This window comes from Leuresthes tenuis, unplaced genomic scaffold, assembly GCF_036924035.1.
Source record: "Leuresthes tenuis unplaced genomic scaffold, fLeuTen1.0.hap1 SCAF_14, whole genome shotgun sequence".
Classification (NCBI taxonomy): Eukaryota; Metazoa; Chordata; class Actinopteri; order Atheriniformes; family Atherinopsidae; genus Leuresthes; species Leuresthes tenuis.
This window is the reverse complement of record NW_027325368.1, coordinates 5,109,868-5,133,548: the sequence shown is the minus strand read 5'-3', so window position 1 is coordinate 5,133,548 and position 23,681 is coordinate 5,109,868. Positions and strand designations below refer to the sequence as shown.

The window sequence follows — 23,681 nt, the reverse complement described above, 5'->3', positions numbered from 1 at the left end:
CTAAAAAAAGAAAAAAGGAAAAAGGGAAAAAAAAGGGAGAAAAAAAGGGAAAAAAAGGGAAAAAAAGAGGAAAAAAGAAAAAAAGGGAGAGAAAAAAGGGAAAAAAGAGAAAAAAGAAAGAAATATAAAAAAGGGGGGAAAATAGGGGAAAAGAAAGAAAAAAGGAGAAAAAAGGGAAAAAAGAAAGAAAAGAAAAAAGGGAGAAAAAAAGGAAAAAAGGGGGAAAAAGAGAAAAAAAGAAAGAAAGAAGAAAAAAGGGAGGAAAAAAGGGGAAGGGAAAAAAGAGGAAAAAAAGAAAGAAAAAAGGGAGAGAAAAATGGAAAAAAGAGAAAAAAGGGGGAAAAAGAGAAAAAAGAAAAAAGGAAAAAAAGGAAAAAAGGGAGAGAAAAATGGGGAAAAAAGAGAAAAAAGGCGGAAAAAGGGGGAAAAAGAGAAAAAAGGGAAAAAAGAAAGAAAAAATAAAAAAAGGAGAAAAAGGAAAAAAGGGGAAAAAAGAGGAAAAAAAGAAAGATAAGAAAAAAATGTTGCTGGGACCAGTGTGATTATAAGGTCATTACACCTGAGAAGATGGAGGATAGCATTCAACTCGTATTACAACTGCAGTAACAGTCTATACTGACAGACCTCCTCAGTCTGGTTTTGCTCATCTATCATCTAAAAAAAAAAAAAGAAAGAAAGAAAAGAAAAAAGGAAAAAAAGGGGAAAAAAGAGAAAAAAAAGAAAGAAAAAAGGGAGAAAAAAAGGGGAAAAAAAGGGAAAAAAGAAAAAAGAAAAAGGGAAAAAAAAGGGAGAAAAAGGGAAAAAAAGAAAGAAAAAAGAAAAAGGGAGAAAAAGGGAAAAAAGGGGAAAAAAGAGAAAAAATGTTGCTAGGACCAGTGGGATTATGAGGTCATTATGAGGTTATTACACCTGAGAAGATGGAGGATAGCATTCAACTCGTAATACAACTGCAGAACAGTATATACTGACAGACCTCCTCAGTCTGGTTTTGCTCATCTATCCCTTCATCTAATTATCAAACTTGGAACACAAGCCAGGCTTTTCTCATCCCACGGCTGTTTTGCAACATTCTTCCCTAAGTGGACCCTAAACCAGTGTGACATAAAGCAGAGTGTTTAAGACTGGCCAACAACAGCAGCCCATGAAACATGACGTCTGTGTGTGGGTTACTGATGAGATGAAATCTGACAATGCATAACTTTCAGCCTGACTGTTGGATTTGGGTCATTTTCTGAGCAGACACAACAGGGTGAGGGTGCAGAGCTCATCGAGCCCTTTGGATGGCTACATGATCACCTTCATACCTACAAGAATGAAGGATGGAAGTGTAGGTCAGAGGGGAGGAATCAACAAGCTCCCTGCGACACAGAGAAGCAGCATGAAATAAGACACACACAGCACAAGGATGCAGAGACTAATGTAGCTGTACGTGTCACAGTGAGGGCTGTCAGAAAGATGAGCGGCCGCTGGGGGGGGGGGCTGTTTCTGAGTGGAAATATGTGTGTGAGCAGAGGAGGCCAGATGGCCTTCAGCAGGTCATTAATAGTGACTGCACAGTCCTGCAGTGACGTCCTCCACTTAAACCCATTCATATTAAAACCTGTTGGAAGGCGGAGAGAGTAAACGTCTCAGTTAGATGATGAGGTCTGATTGGACGCTGAACCCTTCTGAAAGATCCTTTTTAGAGCAAAGTAACAACGAGTTGCAAAAACGTTTGAAATGATCAACCAACGATGTAAAAAAGCATTTTAAACAGCTTTTTCGATCCTGCTGACCTTCGAGGTGAAGCAAGACGGTAACTAAGACCCCTTTGTGCTGGATCACTTTCATTTGTTCTATTAAAACTTCCTCTTTGACCCGTTGTAAGTGAACCCAAACTTATAGAAAAATGCTTTCTTTTCATGCATAATGCAAAATACCAAACAAGTGATTTTAATTCAGACTCCACAAGGATCAAAACATGGACAAAAAGTTACGTTTTAACGTGTTTCTAAAGTTTTAGTATATAAAAATCCTTCAACTTCTCCATGTTTGGGGCTGAAACGGTAAAGTTGGGGATGGAACAGGACACTGAGCTGCCAATATATCAGTCTCTGTGTTGCACTTCAGTTAAAACCCAGATAATCCAAACTTTAGCCTTAGTAAAGGGAAAAAACGCTATGATGCACACAGTTGATGACATGTTGTCATATCTGATCTTATTCTAAGACGACTTTGGCGAACGCGACCCCAGTGGAGCACAAAAAACCCTCATGTTCTGTGTGTCTTGCAGTACTTTCTGTATCAACATTGTGCCGTTTCTTCATTCGTGGCTCATGTTTAAGGCTTATAGTGGAAATTCTTCCCTTTTTAATGTTCTTGTTGTGGGTCGGGGGGGTGACAGAAGTGGGTCGAGCTCTGGTTCTGGATGTAGGACATTCAGGCTGGTTTTCAGTGAGCTTTGGGCAGATGGGGAGCCAATCGTTGCACATATATCAAGTGAACACATCACGGAGGGACAGACACTGCTCTCAGCTTTTAGTTCAACGCATATGAATGATCCACAAAACGTGTGGATGTCAAACGTCTTCATTTGGTTTAACGGCTGCATGCAAACCCAGCCCTACCTGCTCCTGTCTCTCCAGCCAGCGGTCCACCATTGGGTGGTTGGCGCTGAGAGATGAGCGGGCCGTCTCTCGCTGAAACTCCCTCTGATTGGCCCAAGTCCCGGCGTCCCGTGGCAGGCTGCGATACGTGTCCATACCTTTACTCTGGAGGAGAAACAGAAGACATGTTCAGACTTTAACCGACTTTAACTCCTAAACCGCCGACCCAAAGGCAGAAAGGGAAAGCTCCCCGCTGCTCACCTTCCTCTCTAAGCTGTTTGTGCCAGAGGAGTGGCGAGCTTTCAAGAAGCCAGCAGTGGTGGACCACCGGGTTGGGTTCTTCCTGGATGGCGTCTCGTCGGTTTTGACTCGTGACTCGACGCTGGTAAATGGCCCGTTGGCGGTCATCAGGGCCGGGTCGCTGCTGCGCCGGACGTGCAGCGGCATGTCTGAGAATCATCAAACACAGAAGAACCATCAGGGGAGCGTTTTAACTCTCTGGATACTTTAAAGTTAGAGAGACAACATGAGCATATACTCGATCATTTTTCTTCTGGTGTTTTTTTCATAAAAGTGGCTCATTGTTGATGCCTGAATAATTCCACCCCTCGCTGCACCCGATGAGACTTGAAACAAAGACTTAATTCAAAATTTAGAGATGATTGATGCAAAATTGCTGGAAGAAATCATATCACTAAACCAATGTGCACTAATAAAGAGCATTAGTCATTGAGATTCCATTAACATCCCATAGTGAATTAATTCAAGTCATCACTAAAAGTCTAATCGGGCAGCTGCAGCGACTACCTAACTGTGGGAGCCGCAGAACGTGTGGGAGCAACAACACCACCGAGAGCCTATTGAGAAACCCCAGCGTTAGTGGATGCCTTCCATTAAAACTCTTCACTGTGTTTAAAAGTTGCAGTGCGTGGGCGGGGGGGCCAAGGTCCAAATAATCACAGCGCACAAAAAAAGTTACGACAGCTACTTCTCAGATAGAGCGTCTCATCTGGCTGAAAAGGCCACAGCAGCCAGATGAATAACAAGAAAAAGCCAAGTTGTTTAAAAAAGCTTGAGTGTCGTCTTTGGATGACAGTGCCAGGAGTCATGTTCCCATGTTCTCTTCCAAAATGTGGTGTGTCCTCACACAGGAAACACTGCGAAGCGTCCTCAGAGTGTGTGTCTGGGTCAACAGTCACTTTACTGAGTGTGTATTGTGAAAGCAAATGAAAGACGTGCTCTCTGTGAGTGTGTTGGTAACCTCTGATGAAGCAGTGGATCCGTACATCAGTGTATTTGTGTGTGTTGGAACCTTTGTCAGGAGGCGTGTGTGGGTTTGTGAACCGTTACCCAACTGTTTGTGTGCACACAAACCGGCGGACGTGTGTTTGCGTTTGGAGCTCTCCGAGCCAACAGCTACAGTAATTGTTAGATCAGCACATGTCTTTGTGTGTGTGTACACGGTCGTGCTCTTGGCTGAGTGGGATTGTTGGGTCACACGGAGCGTGGGACCTGAACCGCTCTGAGCTGAGGGAGGCTGCGGCCTTTCAGTGGATCAGACAGTCCTCCAGGTTGTTAAAGGGGTGAAACGACTTGGAAGAGGCAGCCGGCGACTTTATCTGAATGACGAGGGAAAAGCTTTCCTCCGTTTCTTCAGCACAACAACCAACGTTTACGAAGGGAAAAAATACGCAGGCATCCTCCAGGTATTTGGACGCTGTTCAAAACAATAAAACATTTAGTCACATTATATCCCTCTGGGACTCTTCCAGGACGGAAAGCCTGGGCAACCATTGGGCAACCGGTAACCAGTCACTTCCTCCTGCAAGAAATCCAAAGTCGTGGGGTGGAGCATCCCTGATACCCCTTCAGTAGAAATGTCACAGTTATAGAGAATCAAGTTGGTTTAGATGCCGTATTTTTTTCTCTTCCGTTTGCATTGACTCTGAAATCTAACTTCAGGACAGTTAGAAATGCTCAAACTGCCGTAAAATCTCCTCTGATCTCTATTCTTGTCGTCTCCACTACATGTTAAAACACCCAAGCCTTAGAATAAACACACCTCTGAATGTATTTATGCACAAATCTATCATTTCATGCCAGATTTTCCTTCTGATTCTGGTGATTTGTGATGGATTATTGCTTATTTTTAATTCCATCTTTATTTTTTGACTGATTATCATTTGCATCAAGTCAAATTTCAGTCAAATAAACTCTGATTCTACTTTAGGACGTATTAAAATTGGTTTATTTTAATGGCAGCATTGAAACGGTGTAATTCAGGAGGAAAAGGAGGAAAGACCACAGCTCTTCTACTGCGTTTGGTGCAAATAAAATGAGTTTCTTTCACTGAGTAATATCTCAGAAGCCTCACATGTCTATAACAGTGATATCATCCTTTAATCAGCAGCTTATAAAGCAAAGGAAATCCCACCAAGCCTCGTCTTGTGTCTATTTATTCATTTAAAAAATAAAAAAAAAGAACTCTCTCTCGTCTAAAAAGCTGTTTTGAGTTGGAAGTCCAGCGCTTCTCTCCTCAAACATAAATCAGCGGAGGCTGTTCTCATTAATGAAATTCCCTCTTTCCATGTCAGGCGTATCTCTTCAAACTTATTCAAATTCAGCTGATGAGCTTCTGCGTTGTCAATTAGCCGGGGTTAGCATTCATTATGACGACGGGTAATTAATATCTGGCAGGTGCGATTACGCCAAAGATTTCCATTTTCTTTCTGAGAATTCCCATTCAGCGCCTCATCCAGAAATGCAATTAGAACCGGAGTGACCTTCCTCACACTGCAGGAGCCCGTTTGCATGTATCTGTGAAAGACACGCGGCCTGCTACAGCAATCACTACCTTTTCACACGTCTTTCTTACTCCACAGAGAGGCGCGTTAGGCGATAATCAACAGAATATTGCTTTATTACCACCTAAAAGGACACTAGATTGTCCTGATAATGAACTGAACCAATAAAGAGAACAAAAATAATTGGTAAAACACTGATTATCAGGAAGAGTCCTTGTGTAAAGCCATTGTTGTGGGCGGGTATTAAGACTTAACACCGTGTGAAACCTAAAAGTCTTACTCCAGGTGAAGTTTCATGTATGTTCGCTTATAACTGATTCAATCTTTTTAAAATCAGCTTAAATTTTCATTTTTTCCCCATTTCTATGGGATCACAACCATAACATATCTATAAAACACCTGTTTATTATTGAGCCTTTCAAATAAATCCGGCTTTTATCTGTTAAATGTTTCATGTTCATGGCAGCAGGCACATTCAGGGGCATTTTGCTCCTGAGTTTCGCCTGTAAGGCTGCTCTGTCTACCTGTCCGATAGGTTGAACTTGTTGCACTCATCCTAACAGGAAGACATGCGGGCACCGTTTCGGGCTAAATAAAACTACTGAACCCTCTATGACAGCTTATTCCGACAAAAAGAACAATCATTTTAGATTTAAAAGACTATTTTTAACTGTAACATTGTGCTAAAACTCTGTTAGCTGTTCGTTTTTGTGTCTTTGGTGTTTATGTTCACCAAAACAGTAGATTTAAGAAGGGTAGTCTAAAAATTCCCTTTTTAAACAATGATACTTTTTAATAAAATGATGTACATCGGGTTTGCCTGACCCAAACTGACGGATCACCTGCAAGAGCCCGTTTCCCAACACCACTCACAGTAATTGAGTAATTAGAGTAGAAGAAGCGACCTGGCCAGCAGAGCTGTGGGGGTGATCTGGCCCAGCATCGCATTTGATTTAGGAAGCCATGAACAGAACCAATTAGACACTTTGGCTCCGGATCAAATGTCTAACTGAGTCTGAAAAAAAAAGAAAAAGCATCTCTTGTCCAATTAACGATATTTATGAACAGTGCTAAAGGTGATTTGTTGGGTTTGCTGTAAATTGCTTTCGCTGCTGACATTTGATTCATTGAAACAATGAATGTGCATTGAAACTGATTAACTATATGACTCATGTTAAATAAATTGAGTTCCTGACCATTATGTGTACATAACAGTCAGTCAGCGAACGTTCTGTTTCCCACAGACATGTCGTTTCTTCCCCTTTCTGGTGCTGGAACTTACTGGTGCGCAGGGCCGATGGCGTGACTTCGATCTCGCTGGCGGCCTGGTAGGGCTGAAAAGCCGAGGCCCCGCTGCCGGCGCTGAGGTCTGCAGCGAACAAGTCGGGGCTCTGGGTGCCTGTGGAGCTGGCGCTGGTGCCGTCGCCTCCATGATGGGGCTCCTGCTCCTCATACACAGCTATTAGCTGCAAAGAAAGCAAAGACAGAAAGCCACATTAGGCTGGATCAGACGCATTTTGATGTAAAGTCAACAGGTTTAGAGTTCGTTTTCACAGAAAGAAGATGAAGAAGTGCTGCCTGCAGGAATGTACATTTAAAACCTTTATTTTATTTATACTGAAGAATTTTACTCATATTCTGAGATCATCTGGAATATAGGCAGAAAAATCCAACATCCCAAAGCTCTTCTCTGCCTTTTGTTCCGTTCTCTGTCAGATGATCCCACACTGCTTCAATAATGTTGAGGTCCGGGCTCTGGGGAGGATTCATCCCTCCATAAGACCTGCTGCCACTGATTTTTAATCCAGCTCTGGGGTAATTTGGCACATACGTTACTTCTTTTCTCCCCTTCACGCCTGTTCCATGTTTGCTTTCTTTAAAGCTTTATTTCAACTCGACGCAGCACAGTGGCAGCGAGCTGCAGCAGCTTCCATCACACTGTGTATTTTCTATTTATTCTATCGTTTAGATTTTTCCACGAAGCTTTTTTTTTTCTGTCACTGATCGTAGTTGTTTCGTTGTTGTTTTTTTTCTTCCTTGTGCTGGTTAAGAAGTTGTGATGTTTCAGCGAGTTCGCCTTATAATTCTGACACCTCTTAAGGTCTGTTGTGATGCGTTACCATGCCAACAAGAGTCCAAATGCCAACTAATGTCTAACAAAATGACCCTGAATCCCGGATGGAAGTTCACACTGCAGGTGCAAATGCTCAATTCAGATCAGATCAGGGGGGGGGGGGGGGGGGGGTCATGTTATAATTTAAATGATTTCAATCTAAATTGTTTCATCCATTGTTTACATTGGATCTCGCCACGTCCCGCCTCCTCCGGCGCAGAACTGTGACGTCCGCCTCACTTCAGTGAGTAAAATGCAACATGAGGTCGCTCTGAAAAGCCTCATTTGTATCACATTTAGGACCACATATGAAAGTGGCCTGGGTCTGATTTGAAAGAAAATCAGACTTGTGCTGTCAGATCTGGGTCACAAATGGCCAAAAAAGTCTGATTTGATCTGCAGTGTGAGCCCTTGATCCTCATAGAGAGTGTGAATAAGATAAAATGGTTGGAGTGTGAATCAAGTGGCCTAAATCATGATGGTTGAGGAATAATCCTGCTGGCAAAAGAAGACACGGTGGTCCTTCTCAGCCCAAACGCAAGAAGACCACCCACTGAGCCCGAAGGTGATTCCAACCTTCTGTCTGACAACACTGAGACGTTCATCATGTGAAATCAGCATTTCTCTTCACTCAAAATGCTTTTGAACATTTTCATGTTCAAAGCTCCTCTCCCTCACAGATCTGATTAATTCCAGCCTCTACCGAGTCCCTTTATTAGATTAAAGATGAGAGTCGTGCCATCCCTCTGCGACTCCCACCAGGCCCATGTGTGTGCTCAGCTGGCTTCACTTAACTGAGGAGAAAATGAAAAAAGCCATCCAACATTTGCCAAATCAGATGATGTGATCCAACTGTCCCCTGTGGTGAGATCTGATGTGGACGCCCGGCTTTGATGATGTCAAAGATTTACCCAGAAGATATTATCCAGATTCAAAACCCCAAAAAAGGGATCCTCAACAGCTCAAACATCATCAGATAGAGAGATACTTTATTGATCCCGAAGGAAATTCAAGCATCCAGTAGCAAAAAAGTGACATAACATACCATCAACATACATTAGGGTCCATACAAAAACTGTTAAAGAAGTACCTGTAGAAATAAAATGTTTTGTACAACTATAAACTATTTGAAAATATAAAGTGGCCGAAGCAGAAGTACCATCGCTGTGAGCTGTTGCACAGCCTGATGGGAAAAAAGAGTTTCTCAGTCTGTTGGTGGAGCAGGATTGAGACGGCAGCCTGCCACTGAACACACTCCTCTTCCTGATCAAGGTGGTGTGCAGAGGGTGGTGGGCGCTGTCCAGTGTGAACAGCGGTTTGTCCAGGGTTTGTTCACATGATCCGGGGCAAAGAAAAAGCCTGAACTTTAAGGAAAAACACCCAGTGGCAAAAAGTAGCTGATCTAAAACTCACAAGATGGAAGGCTTTCATTTCGTGGGAAAAAAACTAAGAAATCTACATAAAAGCAAGATATACTGGACCAGGTGTAAAAGTGAAACGCTCTGAGGTCTGCATTATTCACAAGTTAAGGTTTGTCTGTTCAGTTTTGCTTTGGACACAGATTTCTTCCGTTTTTAAACGTCTGCAACTGTTAAAAAACTAGAGGCAGGTCCACACTTCCACTGAAGAGAGGATGCAACATGTAACAGAAAGTAACAGTCGCTCGGCGCCTGTGTGTCCTGGCATTGAGATTGAGACGTTACAGATTCGTAACAGAGCCTGTGTTCGTGGGATTCAGCCAATCAAATGTTTCAGAGCACCATCACCCTGACTGAAAATGACGCCAGGACTGACAGATAAGACACCTCCACCGCAGCAAACTGGAAGAGCAAATCGAAATAAATCACTGAGAAGTGGAACATTTGCTCTAAAGACATGAAAGTTATATCATCTTACACACATAAGCGTTTATTATGAGGGTAAATCTGTATTCCTCAGAGCAACATCTTGATCAAACCTCTCAAATATATACGCAGATAATTACGTTTAGAACCGCAGACCGTCGTATTACCCATCAACACGCACACATAAATATGCATTATTCAAATCCAGCCATCTGCTTTCTGGCACACTACACCTCCACTGCAGCCACACTCAGCCGGTGAGTGCTTTAAAGCCTGCAGGACGGACTCCCAGATGAGAGGGAGGCTGCACAAACACACTCACATTGCACCTTTAACATAAACGCAAACACATTTACTGCAAGTTAGAGCCTGATGCAGCCCAGAGGCAGTGTCTGCACGAGGCCAAAGGCCAAGAGAGAGTGTGTCTGTGAAGGACATGCAGGGGGAATGAGGAAGAAAGTGAAAGGCGCAAAAAGGGGGAAATAGTGTAAAACACTAAATCATAAGAGCAGTGCTCAGGTGTGTGTGTGTAGTTCAGGAATTTTAGTGAGACACATGGGAGAAGGCAGTAAAATGGGTTGCGTCTCTGTCTCAGATTGTGTGTTTTATGTGAACAATATAAAGCTTCCTGTGTGTGAGTGACTGCGCTTCTCCTCATTAGCGCTCAGCTCAAACCAGAGCAGCTGAGTCAGCAAAAACCTTCCCTTCCCAGGCCTCCTCCCCAAGGATCGCAGAGAAGAAGAAACCCCATGCACACGTACTCCTCAAGCGCATGTGGTTGTTATTACATGGCAATCAGCACAGCTGCAGTGCGCACTGCGAACCTGCTCAGGCGGATTGGATCTCATATCATTTAAAGGCAAAAATAATAAGTGATAATCATCACGAGTGCAAACTCTGCGGCCCCAAATCAAATCCAAGTCCTGAGATATCCAATAAGGTGGGAACTCTGCAAACTGCAGTAATCCTAAAAGCTGCTGAACCACACAGATGTCTTCCACTGAGACGTTCCTCTTCAACTAACCAGGAAATTACAGCCCAAGTAATATTGAGTTTCAAAAACATTCAAGTCTGTGATTGCTGAAAGGCCCACAGGGACTCAGAAAGTTTCTGCATTATCCAATTATGTCGAACCAGAAACAGTCCCTAAAATCATTTGCATTGTATTGTTTGCATCATTGTATACAGTGTGTGTGTGTGTTTGGGGGGGGTACATGGCACTGAATATATTTTAATGAAACAAACATTTGCTGTGAGGAAGCTGATAAGAAACAAATGCTTTATGTTTGATAATTGCTGAAAAATATATATTCAACATCACTGGGCTGTGGGATCGTAAACATGCCCAAAGCTTGTGTTATGGCTTCAAGTGATTAGAATTATCACTTCTCCAAGTTCTCTGGTGAGGACTTGAAGTCAAAACAAGGTTTGTTCAGGTTTAAGTTACTGCTCGCTGTCAGTCGCCTCAGTTGAGGGCAAACGCCATTCCAACATCTCATTATTCCAACATCTCATTATTCCAACATCCCAACGGTCCGACGTCCCAACAGTTCGACATGCAAACATCCCAACAGTCTGGCGTCCCAACAGTCAGACGTCCCAACAGTTCGACATATAAACATCCGTCTGTGTGTCACTCAGCAGGCGAGTCCTTTCTTCTTCACGTTTTAAGATGTGTACAGATGTGATACAGTCTTTAAAAGAGTGATTAAATCTCGTCAGAAATAAAAATCACACAAATCTGAGGCTTTGATGTCGTCTGCGGTTTTCATTATCTGACCAATCTGAACCTTAAAGTCCTTTCATATTAGGATCGACTTGAATGAACTTGGTTTTGGTTTTTAATGATGCTCCAACAGGCCGAACATTTTAGCTTTTTAAACCTGATTTTGTGACCGGTCAGCAACTCTTTTAAAACCTGTTAAAAGAACCTCGAGGACGGATGGAAACAAAGGTTTATTATAACTTCAGGAGCAGAAAGTGGGTCCAAGGGTCAAATCAGATGTTTATCAGTTAAATGGAGCTTAAATTCAAGGCTGGTTAGAAAATGATTTCTTAGCTCGTATAACAATTACATTTCATCTCAGAAATAATTTAAATTGAAGATTTCAACACATATTGACTCTTTCAGCTGCTGTTTGTCACCATCAGTTGAATCTTTGAGTAATTAATTATTATGTCTTAATATATTTATAATAATGAGTATTTGGTAACACATGAAATCAGTTTGATCATCTCCATCTTCTCCATCTTAAATCTAAGTTTTAAAATCACACGAATGCTCAACATTTCCACAACTTTTTTCTTTTATTTAACCTTTTTTCTAAAAAGCAACACACCTGAGACCTGTTCCTTTACCTTTCAGAGAGATTCTTATTTGTTTTTAACCTTGATGTTGACAGAAAAGAAAAACTGCTAACGAACAAAAGAAAAAACATGAAGGAGACTGCGTCTCGGCATGTCTCAGTATGACGTATTCCTCCAAGTGTTCAAAGTAAGTGAATATTCTGAAGTGTCAGTCTTTCGGGATGCTTTGACTGACAGACCTCCCCCTGGACTTCATGTTGTTTCTGTCGGATGTTTTGTTGAGAAACTGTTGCCTGTGAGCTATGAAACAGCCCCAAGTCAAAGCTAATTGCTGAGGTTTGTTGACAAGTATAACCCTGACCCTGCCACAGGAAGCCTGCACGCACACACATGCACACGCACACACACACACACACACACACACGCACGCTGAAAGTGTCGCATCCAATCAACAGGGCTGGCCTACCCTGAGGAAACAGAGGATGTGTACTGAGAAATAGGTGTTAATTGGCTCATGACAGTGAGTCAACAAGGCTCAGACAGCTAAAAAATAAAGATACAGCTCCATCTTTACATCAGGTTATACTTGAAAGCATTTGTGAAACAGATTAATGATCCCAACAGATCAATAACCTGCAGATGACAAAAGAAAGTCAACTGAACACCTCTGCTCTGAACTTTTATTCACCTTCTTCCTCACACATCCCTCCGAGCTCCGAGAAAAGAATCAAGCAATGACTGAAAAGTAAATTACAATGGAAAGTGTGAGTCAGTCCACTTCACTTGCAGCCCATAAATCATCACCATAACTCTGGCTCAAACAATTCGCTGGCAGCACGGCCTGAGAGAGGGAAGCAGGGGTCTCTCAAAGGGGAATTAATCCTTACGGATACGTGGTGGACGGGCGCCGTTGGATTGGGCGAGACACGGGCGCAGCTTGCGCCACATAAGCAATTGCTCAGGTTTATTTCATCAGAAATCCCAGAGCTTACGTGGAGTGGCCGTCCAAAAATTACACTCGCCTCAGCTCAGGCTACCAATCTTTCTGCGCCGAGCATCCATCCATCAGCTGCCTGATTTATTCCTTCGTCACATCAAATAACATCAAGTCATTACATCTTCACACAGAATTATATTACACCCACAGACCCAGTTTTCCCTCATGTCCAGCTCCATATCGCATTCAGCCTGTGTTCTTTCATTAGATTAATAAATCTAAACTGTGCATGGCAATAAAAGTAGACACAGAAAATCAAAGAGGGATCAACTGATCGTTTAAAAAGAGAAGGGACATTTTGCTTGTCATATCCTGTATAAATCACATCACAAGTTAGTTTTTCTTCATTAATTCATTACTGTAATTGTTTGAGCAATGACTCATTAAGAAAAGAATAAGATGCTGTCAAAGGCTGCCCATTAATGTCTTAGCTCCTGCTTTCAGCTGACAGACTGACAAATGTATTCATTCCTAAAAGCAGGAGCATGAACTCTGTGCCCATGAAGGGCCAAGTGGAATTCACTGGAATTCAAATCAGCAAAACTGCCTAAAGGGAGAAGCAGAAACCGACTCACTCCTGGCTTTTGTTTCTCAAAGTTAGTAACATCGGCTTTCCTCAAAGGTCAGACATAGTGAGAGATGACATTTATCCATCTGTATTTAGGGGTGTATTGACTTCTTACACTTGAGTTCTTCTGGCATCGCAGCACCAAAAACATAAAAAAAACCAGTGAGATGACTTTTAAACATCCAGATGCAGCAACACTGTTCCCTCTGTGTCAGGATGGACGTCTTAAAGGAAAAAAAACATAATAAGTGTGAAAAATCACATTTATTTCCACAAGGCCGTTATATGAAAATCCCCAATTGAGCAACATCTGGATACAGCCTCAATTCCAGGAGTTTAAGCCAAAAAAGGACTCAGATGACATCTGCACTCAGGTTAGATTTGTCCTTACTTCACAGTTTACACTCAACGTTTAATAAAACTAACGAGGCAGTTCACTTCTAACGTTTTAATAAGGAACTACTGACATTTACATGTCAAAAGAAACGAGAGCTCAATCATTTGGAGGAAGGACATTTAAAAGGGTGAAATCTTAAAAGAATAACTCCAATCTAAAGTTACAGGAATGACTTCTGAGACATCAGTCAAAACAAGGCGCAGCTCAGATGCTGAACACATCAAACAGAGACCATCTTACGGTCTATGTGTCGGTTTGGGACACGTTTGCCATTTGTTACCCTTAACAAAGGTTACCCTCGTTCTGGAAACCAGAAGCTTGCACGCTTCGCTTGTTCTGAGCTCAGAGATAAGAAGGCAAAAAGGAGAGATGTCAGCAAAACACGGGAAGTAACAACTAGACTTTCGCCTACACAGCTGCGTAATTCCAAAGCCTCTTGCCCTCGCTCTGCTCTTAGGTCAAGAAACTGCAGTCTGGAACATTTTCCCTGCTTATACACTTCAGGAAGTATGGCAGGAGTGTGAGATTCCAACAAGCCTTTTCCCAAAAGGGACAGCTATCAAAACCCCGAGCATCAGAGCGCCGTGGCCAAAAACCACAGAGTGCAGACAGGCAGTGAGCAACGTTACTCCTGGGTTTATGTGGGGGAGTTCACTTTAAATTGAGACATCTAGCAATGGGGGTGAATGCTGGAGGTATCATAAAACGGGGAGTTTGTAACTTAAAACCTAATTTGACAACATGATGATTCTTCTGCAGGTAAAGTTTCCTACATTCAGCGTTTCAGACGTGTTTTTTCTTCTTCTTTAACTGAATTCCCAGTGAAAGGACCACCTGCCAAACAGTCAGTAGGTGCTCCTCAATCAGCCAAAACCAGCTCTGACCCGTCAGGGTGGAGACGGGAGCTCTTGGGATGTCCTGTGGTGTTTGGCACTGAGATATTGGCAGCATATGTGAGTCTTTTGTGTCGCTGCTTTATCTTTAAGACTCAGAAATCAAGGGGGAGCTAGAAGAGGAGCCCCAGTTCCATCGCATCAAAACGATCCAGTCGGGGTGGTTCAGTCGTCTGATTGGGATCCCTGCTGAGTGGCTTCCTTTGAAGGTTTTCTGGGCATGTCCACACAGGACCGGGCCCTGAGGTAGTCCCAGATTTCTGGCCTGGGGACTCCAAGATAAGAGCGAGACCCGAGCCTCATAACTGGGAGAAAATGGATGGACGGAAGAAACGTTAGCCCCGTGGAGTCGGCTGGTTCCAGATGTGCTCAGCTGGATCAGGGTTAGGGTTGTGTCAACACACAGTCTGTCACAATAAACATTCACTCGTGTAATTCATGGCTGCATGAAAACTGAAAAATGGTATATTTCCACACGGTTTACATGGTCTAACACAGCTGATGATTATTTTAAGATGCCAGCCGTCGTCCGGAGTGGAAAACACACATCTGCCATGTGATATTCTTTATATAGGAAGCCGAAAGGTAAATAAATGTTGACAAAAGCTTTATAATTCATGTTTTTGTGTCAATTTTGCCAATAACTGCTTATCATTCTTTTAAAGGATCATTAAATTATGAGTTATCAGGCTTATACTACAGTAGAGTGAACAGATAATTAATTAATCACAACTATTAAGTGTGGACTAAGTTTTTATTATCGGATCTACCCCATTCAACACCTCATGATCTTTATTTGTTCCCCGAGCCATTCATAAGGTGATCCGTGCCAAATCATGGAGCCAAAGTTCCCCTGAAGAACACTGGCCTCCAACACGATGAACGCTCTTCACTGCACCCCTCAGAGTATTCTGGCTGATTGTTGCAGGCAGTAAATTTCAGTCCATTTGTTCTTTTCTTCCAGGAAATGTTCCAGAAATTTGCACCTGAAGCTGAAACTCCAGCGGAACATGACTGTTGACTGGTTCATTACGGAAAGCAGAGCACTGGCTGCGTATGGTGATGAAGGGAGAAACAACCGCACCAGGGAGGCGAAAGACATTCATTAAAGGTGTGAAAAGAGAGGTTTTATTTGTTAATGAAGGAGACTCCAACTCGCCCGCTGCATCGATAGCCGTCATTCTGACAGATTCACACATTTAAGGCCAGGAAAGGCTCCACATCGGGATATATTTGATATTTCCGTACACATGCAGAAGGGTATTTTTCTGCGTTTAGCGTATCTCAAGGAGTCCTCGGCTTGAAATAAAGACAGGCTCTGGTCCTGGCAGAGCGATAGCTGGGTCACCCGCAGCATTTAGAGGTATTAAATGCAGGGAAAAGGTCTAAAGCAGCCCCGCCCTTAACAAAAACATCTCCCTGAAAATGTCCAATGAAACCAAATCAGAACTGAAACCCTGTTTTTCTCAAGCTTCCCTTTTCATTCATCACCCTCCCTTCAGCTTTAAGGACTTCGCCCCTTTTTCCATGAACTCTAAGCAGTGTTTGCCGCCACTTTTTGTTAAACTTTGTCACTTCTCCTCACAGTCGCCACACTTCTCTCATCTTTCTCAGGAAAAACAAAGACGTTCACAGTTGTTGTGTTCGTGTTCTTTGGCCCACACTGAATTAACTCCATAAAATAAAAGGTTAGGACTGACTTTCTAATGGACCTAAAACAGTGTTCGCTTTAATGGAAAAAAAAAAAGTGATCTCCACAAGCTGAAGCGGTGGCGGTTTGAATGCGAGACAAATGTGACCAAGGTTAGCTGAGGGTGGTAGACGAGCAGCGCAACCCCAGACTCCCACAGAGACTGTTACAGAGTGAGCAAAGGCACAGTCGACAGACTTTGACCTCAGTGAGTTTGCACAGAAACCCACACTAAGGAGAGGAGGGTGGAGGAGGACACGGATCAAATTCAGGAGGACGAGACATCACATTGCACTGCAGGTGTGTGTGAGTCCACCTTCACTTAAACTATAAAAAAAAAACGCTTTAATGAGCTCTTTAAATGCTTCAATTAGCTCAGTCTCCCCCTTAAGCCAAACCTGATGAAACACACAAGCAAACACAGATTTAGGATGACACAGAAACTGAGGCGAGGTGCAGTGGAACCTGACTGACGAGCCATTTCACCTTAATCCAGACAACAGAAAGCATGTGGTGGAAAGCGGGAGTAGCCCGAGCCGAGGCCAAAGAGACCAAAGGAAAAAGGCACTAAAAGTGATTCATTCTCCAGAATGAGAGGAGAGCCGAGATGCGACTCTGAGCCCCATAAAGATGCTTCTCTGGTTACGCCACCTTTGTGCTGAACTTTAGATGCTGAACTCTGTCCGCATGCCTGAGAGGAACAGCGAGAAGTCACACAGAGAACCAAGAAGCAACAAAAGTAACAAACCTGAGGTTAAGATGGTCATTTCATGCACATTTACTTCCCATTATCGTTTAAACTGTAAAATACCAGAGAATTCTACTTAGATTTAGCCAATCAAAGCAAAGATTTAACATTTTTGCCAGGAGTTAGACGATAAGATCAGCATCACTTTCATGTTCACTAACTAAGAAGAAGCAGGAACAGACTAAAGGTAAGAAGACAATCCACCCACCCAGGTTATGCTGGAAGCTGAAAACATTTCGCCTTTTTCAGGGAAATCTGCACTCAGCTATCAACAGAACCCAGAACTTTAATGACCTGGGGCTTGTTTTAAGGAGCTAAAATGTTATTTCAGGCCTGGGTCTCATGCATTCCCAGTGAGATCTACAGCACGGGGTAAATTAGGTGAGTGGAGGTATCGCCTCTCCTCGTCACAGCAGCCGACACAGAGCAGTCAAACCTGGATGAACGATTGAGCCCCATCAACTCGAAATCTGTTTATTTTAGACATTTCTAAGGGCTGAGGTCAGGAACGCTCAGAACTGATCAGCCGATTATCGGAACCACACAATTTTCAGCGTGACCGGCTCCAGCTGGTGACCGAACAGTCAGGCGTTTGGTCATTTTAACACACCATGAAGTCCCAAAGCTACCAATCTGCAACACCTCCGAATGTAAGGGGGTAACTAGGACGTACACTACATTGCCAAAAGTATTCACTCATCTGCCTTTACTCCCATATGAACTGAAGTGACATCCCATTCTTAATCCGTAGGGTTTAATATGACGTCGGGCCACCCTTTGCAGCTATGACAGCTTCAACTCTTCTGGGAAAGCTTTCCATGAAGTTTAGGAGTGTGTTTATGGGACTCTTTGACCATTCTTGGCCTGCCTCACAGTCTCTGCTTTATTTCATCCCAAAGGTGTTTTATCGGGTTGAGGTCAGGACTCGGTGCAGGACAGTCAGGTTCTTCCACACCGAACTGGCTCATCCATGTCTTTATGGGCCTCACTTTGTGCTCTGGTGCACAGTCATGTTGGAACAGGAAGGGGCCGTCCCCAAACTGTTTCCACTAAGTTGGGAGCATGAAATTGTCCAAAATCTGAAGCATTCAGAGCTCCTTTCACTGGAACTAAGGAGCCAAGCCCAGCTCCTGAAAACCAACCCCACACCATCATCCCCCCTCCACCAAACTTTACACTCGGCACAATGTAGTCAGACAAGCACCGTTCCCCTGGCAACCACCAAACCCAGACTCCTCCCTCAGATTGCCAGATGGAGAAGCGTGATTCTTCACTCCAGAGAACGCGTCTCCACTGCTCTGGAGTCCAGTGGCGGCGTGCTTTAAACCGCTGCATCTGACGCTTTGCATTGAACTTGGTAATGTATGGCTTGGATGCAGTTACCATGGAAACTCATTCCATGAAGCTCTCTACGCACTGTTCTTGAGCTAATCTGAAGGCCACGTGAAGTTTGGAGGTCTGTAGCGACCGACTCTGCAGAAACTCTGTGCACTATGTGCCTCAGCATCCGCTGACCCCGCTCTGTCATTTTACGTGGCCCAACACTTCGTGGCTGAGTTTCGTGTTTTTAACATTTGAAAGTTTCAGTTCAAACAAAAACAACAGAAATAATTGCAAAAGACTTATTTTTCTTCTTAAAAAGGAAAATTGGGACCAGAATTGGTGCTTTTCGGTAGATTTAAAAATATCTGTTATGAAATCATTTGAGATGAATAAAATATTGATGAATTATTATAAAATGAGTTTTTTGCTCAGATTCACAGCTCTCTTGTTAATGTGCAATCTGAGCTGCGTGTCCTCATTTATTCGTGAATGAAAATCAGAGTTTGGATGTTATGTTTACAAGCAGCATCGACTCTTCCTGCTGCACAGCTTTAAGCTTACAAAAAGACGGGTAGAAATTACACGTTAGACTTTAACAACCAGATACGGAACCCCTAAAAGATCCTTCTGTAATTCACACACGACAAATTAAACTAAAAGCAGCAATAAGACCGACCTACTTCCACATCTGCAGTTCAAACACATCTGTATGAAGTCTGTGTGCTTCCGTGGACACGGTGTATCGCTCTCCCAGCAGTACACACATCAAGATAAGGCTGAAAAAACGAGTAGTGTTCCTTTAAATTAATGGCTAAGACACACGTGAGCGTGTGAGCAGATGAGTCGATTGAGGTGAGGGGGCTGTTAGCAAGCAGACTAATGAGCACCATACATCACATTCTATCAGTGCTAGTCACACATGTGGCTAAATTTAGCCGTTTGGCTTCAATTACCTATTTACTGCAAGAGAGATCAACAGCGAGCAGGCAACACGGCTGCTGGAGATGTTACAGAGAGTGTCTACTGCAGACTGTTTTGTGTTTAATTAGGTAGGTCAAACTGCACATGAACATGTGAGTTTAATAGCTCTTAGAAGAAAACGGCAACTCCCACCTTGGGCTCAGTCTAAGCTCAGAGCTTAGTTAAGATTTGAGCTGCTACATACCAAAGACCACATCCACAACACTAATTAGCTACAACATATAAGGGGCTTTATCTTTCCCGGAGTGGATTCTCACAAAGTCCAGAGTAATTTCAGCTGGAAGTGTGCAGCATGTTTTAAATAAAGAAAGCAAACATGCTGCTGATATTACTTCCATGACAAAGCAGTCAGCTTATTAACAGGCTGTATGACTGTCCTCAGAATAATTTCAAAAGGGTGAAAGGGAAGAAGAGGCCACAGAGGTAAAAAAAAAAAAAAAAAGAGGGCAAAAGTGGATGAGAGCAAGTGTGAAGGAAGGGAAAAAATAGGCTAAATTTGGATTTAAGAGGCCAGAGGGGGAGAAGGAAAGATTTTATAATAGGGAAAAGGACAAGGAGATGGTGGGGTTAGATGAAGAAAGAAGGGGAACCGAGTTAAAGGAGGAAAGAGACGAGACAAATGGTCCGTGAGTAAGACTCTGGACAGGAAGTGAGCTCTCAGGATGGAGCTTTAAACTGAGCTGTTTCTTCACACAGTCTGGCTGCGACGTTCAGAACACAGTGAACTGGACAGCTTCCCTCTCTCTTTGCGGGGAATTATTCTGTCACTCCCTTGGCCTGGACAAGTTGTTCTGGGAGAGGTGTAAGTGTGGCGTGAGTGCAGATCTGCGTAAGTGTGGCAACACAGCTGGCAAAGCTCACCCGGGCTCAAGTGTTGGGGGCTGTTTCTGTTGCACAATGTAACAGGCAAGAGGAAACTGCTGTTATTTTAGCAAAAATACAGGAGTAAAGAAGCCAAAATAAAGTTTTCTGTACAGCTGCTGTTTCCATCTGAGCCATCAGACTCAAACAGGAACCGAGGGAGCTAAAACATTATCACCGGTGTGATAAATACACACACTGGTGCCAATACGATACCTTCACTTCAAAACCGGTTCCTGAACGATATTTTTTTATACCAATTTTATAATATCAATTCTAACAAAAAGGAAATTACATTAGACATAACAGTACAAATCTTCAGGTTTATTTTCCAGCTCAGTATTCTTCCAATCCAAGCAGTTTTCTTACAGAAAAAATGAACAATAAATAATTTCCAGTGCAAACAGGTGCCAGGTTGGTGTCTAACACTGTCCCACACACTGAGGATACTTTTCACTTTTCAGAAACATCAATATTTCTGCTTTCTGCACGTATTAAATTGCAGTAACATTAAGATTACTGCCGGATTTCGCTGAACGTTACCTGTTAAAATCTCACACACGGCGCCGTCCTCGGTGCTCTTAGATGAAGCCGGGTCCAGTGATGGAGATTTTGAATTAAACTGATTTTGTGCAGGTCAAATAATTCATTAAATTAGTCGTGTTGCTGTACTTAGCAGCGATGACTTCTTGGCATATGTTGCTATGATCAGTTCTTGGTTATCTCTGATTAATCTCTGGGTACCGAGAGACGAGGCATGTTTTGATACTCGGTGCTACCGAAGCATTTCTTCAAAGAACCGAAGTTCGGTACCCAGCCCTATAAATAAGCAGTTAATATCAACAGCTGATGTGTTTTATAGGCAGAACATTTACATTTAAGGCAACCATCCTGCAGCTTTATGCAAGGTATTTTTCATTATTGAAGTATAGTATTCAGCTGTTATTAGGATGGCTATCATTAGGCCCACATCAAGCAGACAACTGGCTGTCGGGAGCGTCGGTGGCCATCTGTTGCCCTTGTTTTTCTGTGTATGCACACCGCCGGTACTGTTGTTTAATGTAACGGATCATTCTGAAAGACTGTGCACGGGAAAGGAGTTAGCAGAGACAACAGAGAGCCAACTCAACATCTTATTCATCATCCCCGGCTCTCCAAAAACAGCAACACTTTTCACAAGAACACAGCTGTGTGCAGAAACTGATGAGCCACTGATAACCATGACTCAGCAGAGACGAGCTTCTTCAGTCCTAAGCATGGGGGTCTAACTGCTGCCTGCATTTTCACAGTTTCTTCTCATTTTGCTGTGTTACACACAGGCTCAGAGACGTCTCTCCACGGGAGTTTAAAAGCATCATCAGATGGATGTTTCAGACTCAAATAACAGAGCTTATGTAGCAACACTGAATTAAACACGTAAAAATGTTTCCAGTATTGAGAGCAGCAATCATACAATCAGCTTGTCAATCTTCTGGTCTTTAACTGTTTTGCCCGAAGGCCTGTTCAGTTTTCTGGGTTTCAGTAACCTTTGCCAAGATGTAATATCTGATCTCAGTATAACAGCCGGCAATATTTGCCAAAACGATATATTAACAGCCTAATGACCAATACGAGTCTGAGTCTGAGTATGTTAAATGAGTTTAGGGCAGTTTAGGGCAGGTAAATACACACAGACTTTCACATTATTTGAAAATCTTTGTGGTTTTTTCATCCAACCCGGCTCTGGTTTTGCTGCTTAATCTAAACCTATACGACCCATATGAGAAGAGCTCGGCTCGGGGGAATAAACGTCACCTTGGCAACATATTCAATTTACATTAGTACTGTCATGCAAAACAAAAACAAAAATAGCCCATAATAGACTGCACACACTGCCACTGGATACTTTAACATCCTGCAAGCACTAGATGGAAGATTTCCAAAGCCACAATGATGTGATGGTTACTCTGAAGACTTCATTAGAGAAAACCTGCCGAGCAACTATTATAACTGAGCTGAGTGTGCAGAAACCCTCAATGAAAAAGTCCAGATTTGTGTAAGGGCAGCACCAGTGGGAACATAAGTGCTAACGCTAGATGTGTTAACACTTTGCTCTGCTCTGTGAAATCTGGAGAAACACTTTGTGCTTCGGAGAATTTAGGGACACTTTCAAAGCGCTCGCCTGTGCCATTACGAGGCATCTGTGAGTTTAAGTGTGCAAATGTCTGGCTGAAGATTTCAGACCTCAAGATGGGAGAATGACCCACATGCGCCGCCGTTATCCAGCCAGGCGGAGGTCTCATAAGCCTCGCTGTAATTGAGGGCCAAGGGAGCACCTCAGGAGTGACGGCCGCTTAATGAGAAATTATAGTTGTGCTGATGCTTTCAGAAAACCTGACTCCATTTGATAGTAATTACATCTCATATGGTTTCATTACGCTGGCTCTTTATTTGGATTAGGAAATATTACGAGTGAAATAGGAGATGATAAACTCTGTTGGGATTAACACCCGTTTCAGACCACAAACTACTAAAGACGCACTAAAGCCGGAGATAAATGAATAAGGTTTTGTAGGCGAGTCACGAAGGAGTGATCAAACAGAGATGTTCCAAAATAAATTATTTTGCAGACTCATCCAAAAGTTCCCTTTACTCCCATCAGTCCCAGTGCAGCAGAAAGGAGGATTCAGGACTGAGTGAAGGCATTATTCTAATGGGTTAGCAAGGTGGAGAAAATATGTGATGCTGTGGAAGAAAAGCTGCTCCGCTGTGCTGTGTCTGGAGCACATGAACTATCCAGTGTGCACAGTTTGGGCTCTTTGCAATCTAAGCTCTAAGGTGGACGACATATTGGACGTGTGTGCATGGTCTGGCAATCTGACAGAAAGGACAACATCTGAAAGCCATCACTCGTGTCAAATTATGGAAACAAGCTCATCAATCCGTCCATTTGTACCAGGAAGAATTCTGCGACATTCGCAGTTATGATATTTATCGTTAATTAGACTCACTCGTATTCAAATTTAGCCATATTCACATGCATTTGCCATCGTCTTCAATGCTACAGCTGACGGGGGTTTTAATTACTCACAAATCCAGTGACCCCAGCTAACAGCAAAACTACAAGATTTTCAATAAACCATCATTCATGTTGTGCCTATGCTCCAACTGTCCAGCAGCTTCCTGAAGCTCAGACACTTTTTCTATGAACTAAACCAACCACGTAAGCTCCTTGGCAAAAATAAGTCTAATAATCTGTAAAAACCTTCGAATCATCTGCATGCTCCACTCCAACCCCTGACTCCGTCTTTAATTCACTTGTGTGTCACACCGGCTGCTTCTCAGACCGGCTGCTTCTGATCCTAAGAGCAGAGCTGTTTGCACTGAGAGAACTCCGGGCTGCAGCTTCTTTCTAAACTCCACAAATATTCCACTTGTGATTAAGAGCGGTTCTGCTAAGTCAGAGGTAAGAGCGGGTGGATTTAAGGTACGGCGGTATTAGCCCTGCGAGTTTAGGATTTAATCCAGGCCAAGGTGGTGCAGACGTGAGGGCTTTGCGTGGCTCTCGCACACTTTCACTCACCGCAAACA

The 23,681-nt window shown here is 43.0% G+C and overlaps 1 protein-coding gene across 6 annotated transcripts in view; it reads right to left on the bottom strand.

Moving 5' to 3' along the window:
• pard3ab (par-3 family cell polarity regulator alpha, b) overlaps positions 1-23,681 on the bottom strand; it is a 447,253-nt gene that overhangs the window by 365,612 nt on the left and 57,960 nt on the right. For all 6 annotated transcript variants that reach the window (XR_011907558.1, XR_011907559.1, XM_072363699.1 and 3 more), the window contains exons 3-5: positions 6,672-6,855; positions 2,847-3,034; positions 2,607-2,750 (exon numbers count right to left, since the gene is read on the bottom strand). Coding sequence is in view for 4 of the 6 variants with exons in the window: in XM_072363699.1 (XP_072219800.1) it covers positions 2,607-2,750; positions 2,847-3,034; positions 6,672-6,855 (516 nt within the window). In the remaining 2 variants the exon portion in view is untranslated. The remainder of the gene's footprint in view (positions 1-2,606; positions 2,751-2,846; positions 3,035-6,671; positions 6,856-23,681) is intronic.